Genomic DNA, 7,419 nt, shown 5'->3' on the forward strand with positions numbered 1-7,419 from the left:
GAGCTAGACGGGTGGGCCTTAGGGCTGCAGGCGGGAGGCTCGGAGCGGTCGGAAGGGTTTCCTGTGTGTCAGCAACTTCACTTCGCCGAGATAGCCGGCGGAAGGGCGCAGGGAGCGCTCGCGGGCCAATCGCTCCCCGGCAGCCAGCCCTGGCCGGGAGCGCCCGAGTCCTCGCGGCCGGCGGACTCTGGTGGCAGCAGCGGGAGCGCCCCCGGCCAACGGCGGACCCCCGATCCTAGAAGATCCCCCTCGGACTCAGAGGGCAGAAACCCCTTGCCGATCGCGGGAGGGTAGCCGGGCGGGCTCCGTGGAGGCACGCCCCTCGCCTCCGGCGGAGCGCCCGGGAGCCCAGACTCCGCCCACCCTCGCGGGGAGCCGATCTCCCGCCGGCCCTCCCTCCCGCACTCGGGACTTTGCGGGGCCTCGAGGAGGAGGAGGAGGGTCGGGGAGCTGTCCCGACGGCGGCGAGCGGAAGCGATCCGATCCCAAAGCGCACGGGGCTGCAGCCGCCACGCGGGAGCGGCGCGGGCCCCGGAGCCGAGCTGCCCGCTTGCAAGGTGGGGAGGAGGAGGAGGAAGATGCCCACACGAAGTTGATCTCTCGGGCACGGAGGCTGGGGGACGCCCTCCCCACGCCGGAGGAGCGCGGCACTGTGAGTCTGGCTGGGTCTCCCTGAGCCCCGGGCTCAGATCGGGGGAAAGTTGTCGGCGGCGGCGGCGGCGGCGGTGCGCCGCGCGCCCTCGTTGTGTAACCTCGGCGCTGCTTGCCGGGCCGGACGGGGAAGTTGTTGGCCCGCCCGCCGGCCCGCCAGCCCGGTTCGATCCCCAGCCTCGGGCGGGTTTCATGGCCCGCGGGGGCCGCGGGTCCGGAGCCGGCGTCCTGGGCTGCCCCCCGCGCGCCCCCTCCCGCGGGGCCCCCCGGCGCCCGCTGCCTCCCGCGCGCCCCCTTCTCCGATGCGCGCTGCGCCCCTCGCCGCCGCCGCCCTCTCTCCGCCTTTCGCTCCTCGGAGCCTCCGCCTAAGTCCGCCGGGACGCGAGCATGGCCGAGGGGCCGTGGTGGTCGGCGATCCCCAACGGGACGGACGCCGCCTTCCTGGCCGCCGCCGCCGCCGCCGCCGCGGGCCCGGGCTCCCCGTGGGGGGGCGCGAACAACAGCACGATCGCCGCCGCCTCCTCCACCGCCGCCGCCGCCGCGTTCCGCTGCTCGCTCACCAAGACGGGCTTCCAGTTCTTCTACCTGCCCATCGTGTACATCGTGGTGTTCATCGTGGGCTTCCTGGGCAACAGCGTGGCCATCTGGATGTTCGTGTTCCACATGAAGCCCTGGAGCGGCATCTCGGTATACATGTTCAACTTGGCCCTGGCCGATTTCTTGTACGTGCTCACGCTGCCCGCTCTCATCTTCTACTACTTCAACAAGACCGACTGGGTCTTCGGCGACGCCATGTGTAAGCTGCAGCGCTTCATCTTCCACGTGAACCTCTATGGCAGCATCCTCTTCCTCACCTGCATCAGCGCGCACCGCTACAGCGGCGTGGTGTACCCGCTGCAGTCGCTGGGCCGCCTCAAGAAGCGCAACGCCGTGTACATCAGCGTGCTCGTGTGGCTCATCGTGGTCCTGGGCATCTCCCCCATCCTCTTCTACTCCGGCACGGGGCTCCGCAAGAACAAGACCCTCACCTGCTACGACACCACCACCGACGAGTACCTGCGGAGCTACTTCATCTACAGCATGTGCACCACCGTGGCCATGTTCTGCATCCCCCTCGTGCTGATCCTGGGCTGCTACGGCCTGATCGTGAGGGCCCTGATCTACAAGGACCTGGACAACTCGCCCCTGCGGAGGAAGTCCATCTACCTGGTGATCATCGTGCTCACGGTGTTCGGCGTGTCCTACATCCCCTTCCACGTCATGAAGACGATGAATCTGCGCGCCCGGCTGGACTTTCAGACCCCGGAAATGTGCGCTTTCAACGACAGGGTGTACGCCACCTACCAGGTGACCAGAGGCCTGGCCAGCCTTAACAGCTGCGTGGACCCGATCCTCTACTTCTTGGCTGGGGACACTTTCCGAAGGAGGCTCTCCCGGGCCACCAGGAAGGCTTCCCGGAGGAGCGAAGCCAATCTGCAGTCCAAGAGTGAGGACATGACCCTCAACATTTTGTCCGAGTTCAAGCAGAATGGAGACACGAGCTTGTGAAGACGCGAGAAATCCCCACACGCCCGGCTGTTGGAACATGGTAGGATGCTTGCTAAGAGCCACGTGCTTGGTCCCCCGCTTTCAAGTTTCTAAAAGTTTAGAGAGAGAAAATCAAACCCAGAACTTAGTGAGTTAAAAAAAAAAATGTCCACACTCACACTTAGCTTGTTTGGGTTTGCTCTCAAGGCTTCCCTTCTTTCTCACCAGAAGCATGCCTAATAAAAAAGATACTAGCCCAGTTAAACATTCACCTACTCTTCTGCCTTTAGCACTTACGAGCTTTCCTGTTTAAAGTGCACTTGAGTCTTGGAGCTCTTGTGCTGTTAGTAGTTTCTCCAGGAAAACTGATGACCTGGAACTTGAGCTGGTGATGCATCCAGTCTTTAATGATTTTAATGATCCATGGTGGCAACAAGTTGAAGCTCCACTTTTTAAAGTTAGCCTGGTATATAGCAAAACACGAAATATGATGCATTCAGTATCAAATGAACAGCGGTCTCAGCTAGGGGTCAGTTCTGGGCCTGTCAGGCACAGGTGCTAGCTAAGTTTCTTAGAGACTTGAATGGAAAAGTAAAAACAGTGAATTTAAAAGCCTAAAGAGTCATTTCCCAATTTTTCCCCCCAGAAAACTGCTCATGCTATGTTGGGTGCTAAGTATTTGATGATGGAAGCCTGCATGTATATATATATAACCCCCAAAAATGCATACACACTTTAACACCTGAGAGCTATACTTTCTATTTTGAAATTGAAGTATATTTTAATCAACACTGCCTTCAAAGTGTGTATACATTTTGCGGGGAGGAGACTCTGTATTATCTTATGAGAAATGCATTCAAGATAATCAAAGTGCTTGTACTTTCCTGGTCAACACCATGAACTCTGTTAGACTTCCTGTGGCAAAGACATTGACTTGCATCACTGCTGTGTGATGCCTTAGGAGTTTCTGCTCCAGTACAAATGCTCCCTCACATCTGTAAAAACAGTTTTGAAAAATCACAGATAGATCACAGACTAAAGCTGAATAACTGTTAGCAAGCTGAGGGTTGTTGAGCAGGAGAGTGGTATTATCAGAGGGACAGTGGTTGACAGTCGATCATAATGCATAGCCTGCAAGCATGTTCTCAGATGTATGAGGCAGCAGGAGACATTTTTAGATTAAGAGTTTTAATTAAAAATCGTGGTTTAAAGATTCTTTCTTTTGCTTCTTTGAAATGTTGGGAAACATTAAATGCAATATGAAAAGAAGTCGGAATTCATGTGGGTTGTGTGGAGAGAATGAGAAGCTACAATCCTTTACTAGATCTTATATCCTCCTATTTAAAGGGGGGGAAAAACACACAAAAAAACCTTGAACTATATGAGAAAGGGAAGTAAGGAGAATGAAATGTAAGTACTTAAGGAACCACAGCAGTGAAAAGTAAGTTGTAGAAACGACAACCGGTAATCATATTACTAATAGTTTGTAAGAGAATACCACTGCTTTACATTTTGTTCTCTACTAAGCATTAATGAGAAATCTGTGAAATACTTCAATCATTTTAATGGCGTTTTTCAATGAATATTGACTTGCTGCATTTCTAGCCCTTAAAAAGCCTTAACATTCTATATAATGTAGAATAATGGAGTGAGGTGACACAATTTATGGCTCCCAATAAATAAATCCAGTAGCAAAGGAATGTTTAATTGTGAAAACCAGTCCCAATAAAGCCAACAGCAGAAGCAGAGTCTGCAGCTCCTGGTGGAATAACTTGTTTGAAATCACTGGGTTTGTGCCTTAAGCACCTGTGGGGCATAGTGACAGGTAAGTCTGGGATTGCCTTCAGTTTGTGCAATAACCGGATGGGTTACAAATTTCTGAGACCTTCAGTTTCTTCTTAAGAGTTACTTCAGTTTATCCAGTCTCAGGCCTCTAAGACCACGGAAGAAAAGCTGTGTGTAGCTTCCTAAAAAGTGGATCTTTTTTGCATGTTCAGTGTGAATGCACAGAATTCTTGTAGAAGAAACCTTTTTAGATATCTTACCCTGCACCTACTCATTTTGAGGAAGGAAAGGGTTAGCTGGGTTCTCTCTTGGTTAGGGTCCTCCAGCATTCTCTGGAGCCCTCCAGAAAGAAGCCTAACTGATGTTATGACTGTGCTGTCCCTTTCAAACATCATGCTCAGTGAGACCAGATCAGTATCACGAAATTGAACAAAATGGAAATTTCAAAGCCTGTACCATCTTTAAACTCAGAGGTTGCTGGCACACATCTCTGTCGTATTTCCTCATCATTTACTTTAGTTTTTTGTTGTTGTTTTTTTTTCCTTTTAGGTCTCAGGCTGTCCAGCTGATTTACAGTATGCGTTACATACATTGTTTCAGCTTCTGGAGAACTTTATTTCGGAGTGTGGGTCCATGGAGGAGGTGGACAGTGACTAGAAATGCCCTTTTACTCCATGGCATGTTTCTTTTTTTTCTTTTTTTTTTCCAGAGTGTTTCTTCTTTAGCTTCGTACATCCCGCAGTAGACAATGGTGGCATGTGGATGCATGTCCAATAATAGCAAGTATGATCTCCCTGGCTCCTTCCAGGCAAAAAGAGCTCTCTGGGAAGAGTCTGTGTGTGCTAATGGTGACATGAGGGTCAGGATGAAGCAGTGATCTTACCATCTGATTCTTGACCTATGATGATATGAATAAGTATTTTAATAAATGCAGAAGTGTGTTGGCATTTTGAGGAAAGAATTGTTAAAATTAGGGGATTTATCAGTTAATTGATAACCATGGCATTGCCATTCGGCCGGCTATGGAACTCTCGACCCTTTCAAGTCCATTCTTTGGAATAAAAAGGTTGGATAACAGCTCTCGGTTGGGACTGTGGAAACATTAAGACTACAGACAGACAGCGATGTATGAAATCTTCTACTGTACAGAATTCTTCAATTCCAGTCATTGGCTAAAAATTCTTACGAAGTTCAATTGTGATGTGTCCTGTAAGTTTTCTCATCTAGGCTGGCAGTACACTACGCTGCCTTTGGATACAAAAGAGAAATGCTTAGAGCTGCTGGAATTGGACTAGAGACAATAAAGATGTGTAACTACAATAGTAAGAGATCTATTGAAGCTTTAATTTTGCTGGTCAAATTGTAGCTATCGTAGTATTTATTAATGAAGCTTACAGTTCTTCAGTTGTACAGATTGAAAGACTCTCTTGAAAGATCCCACATACTGATGTAAATTATATTTATTACAATGTACAATATTAATGTTGCACTGGTATCTTTGCATAATAAATGATACATACATAAAATGAATTATTGTATATTATGATGCTTTTCAAATATTAGTATCTTGACATTTTTGTCTTTAGATTTTTTTAATTTAAATAGAGAAATCTGTTTTGTGATATAATTGATTTACTCTAGATACCCTTTTGCACATTTAACTTTTTATTTAGGGTTCTTTCTATACAGACACAATTTGGTGTCCAACTATATTAGCTCAATAGCAAATAGAAAACATCTGGGTCTGTATATAAAATTATAGAAAAGTTGATATTATCTTTTCAGGACATTTAAAATTGTACCCTCAAATATGATCAGAGCTTCTAATTCCCAATGCAATGCTTGTCCTAGCTTCAAAGTAGATTCACTTAGAAGTCTGGTGGGTTGGGCACTTTTGAAGCAGCATTAGAATTTAGAGAAAAACTTAAGGAAGATGGGAGAGAAAACGACAGCTGGTGTAATCTGTTACTGTGCTTAGTCTTGCTTAAATTTCTGTGCTGTGTTTCTTTTTAAGGTGAAATAGTATAATCTTAATTTCTCTGAGACAGAGCTTCTAAGTAACACAATACCAGCAAGTTTAACATTGCCAATCATTTTAATGTTTCAGTTTTTCAGTTGAGAACTTTAATTCCAAGTGTTAATAGTGATAAGTGTATTATATTTGGCTGCTGAATTCTGTTACATTTTTATTCTGTTGTACATTGTATTATACATGTCATTACAAATTAATATGAAGGGAGATATACGTGACATATCAAAATTTGTGAATTTGAATTGTAGTCTGTGCTTTTGCAAAAATGTTTATTTTTATATTATCTGTGACTTTATATAGATAATTGAATTGGGTTTCCTTGTGATTAATAGTGATATTGAATGAGCAGTATGGAAACAGTGTTACTTGACTTTTTGAGCTTTCTCAGGTTATCTAAATCAATGGTAGCTTAACAAATTCCAAACTAATTGTGCACAATTGTGTTTCTAATAAAAGGAATGTACATTTCCTATACATTTGCATGCAGGAAAGAACAATGTTGCGTGTGTGTTTGTGTGTACATGTGCGTGCGTGCGTGCGTGCGTGCTTGTGTGTGTGTGTCTAAGGCATGGCAGCCAATTTTGCATCTGCTATTGATAATAACAGCAGAGCCTTGATATCATTGTACCTATCATAGGCAATTAAAACTGAAAAGTCTCAATAAAACTATGAAATGTGGTCTGCTGGCTTCTATGTTATCATAGTGTTAATACTCACAGGTTTCCCCACATTTTGACATGTACTGTTATACCACCTGGCAAATCCTATGGGATGTATAGAATTAATGCAGGCATTTCTTAAGGGGTAGCCTGAACTGTAATATAGCAAAGTGTTAAAGAATGAATCCTGGTACAAGATAATTGGTGAGATTACCATTATTTGAGACAATTCATAGGAATGTGACCTAATCTTTGAGGAAAATATGAAATGCAACCTTAGTAAATGTTTCCCATACTAGAGTCCTGTATTTCAAATATTAGCTGTAACATTTTCTCCAGTTTGTAATCTTTGGGGTACTCATACTAAGAACTGTTTGTAGTGTCTGTTTATTAGTCTACATTGCCTGCTTCTCACAAGCTTATTAAAAAATACACACCTGCTGTGCAATGAAAATGTGTTTAATGGGATGGAAGCACGCTTAAGGCATTGCTGTTTTTTTCCTTAGTGTTGGAAGGTAAGTGCACAGTGGGTGACACTGGTTAAGGAACATTATACAGGTTCCAGGAGCACAATTATACACCATCTGTACACTGTATCGTGTGTTCACCGCCCAAGCCAAGTCTCTGTCCACCACCATTTAATCATGGCAAATGGAGAGATTGTTTTGGTCTGTGTTGTCATTCAGACTCTATTTTTGAAAACTTCAGTTAGTTCGAATGTTTTCCCAGTAGTAAAAAGAGTGATCTTATACCTTCCAATGAAGA

The 7,419-nt window shown here is 46.4% G+C and overlaps 1 protein-coding gene across 1 annotated transcript; it reads left to right on the forward strand.

Moving 5' to 3' along the window:
- Positions 1 to 678: 678 nt before the first annotated feature.
- On the forward strand, positions 679 to 6,673 carry P2RY1 (purinergic receptor P2Y1). The gene is made up of 2 exons (XM_036445394.2): positions 679 to 2,239; positions 4,513 to 6,673. The coding sequence occupies exon 1, from the start codon at positions 1,039 to 1,041 to the stop codon at positions 2,197 to 2,199; it is 1,161 nt and encodes a 386-aa protein (XP_036301287.1). The 5' UTR covers positions 679 to 1,038; the 3' UTR covers positions 2,200 to 2,239; positions 4,513 to 6,673.
- The last annotated feature ends 746 nt before the right edge of the window (positions 6,674 to 7,419 follow it).

Source organism: Pipistrellus kuhlii, unplaced genomic scaffold (assembly GCF_014108245.1).
Source record: "Pipistrellus kuhlii isolate mPipKuh1 unplaced genomic scaffold, mPipKuh1.p scaffold_m20_p_2, whole genome shotgun sequence".
NCBI classification, from domain to species: Eukaryota; Metazoa; Chordata; class Mammalia; order Chiroptera; family Vespertilionidae; genus Pipistrellus; species Pipistrellus kuhlii.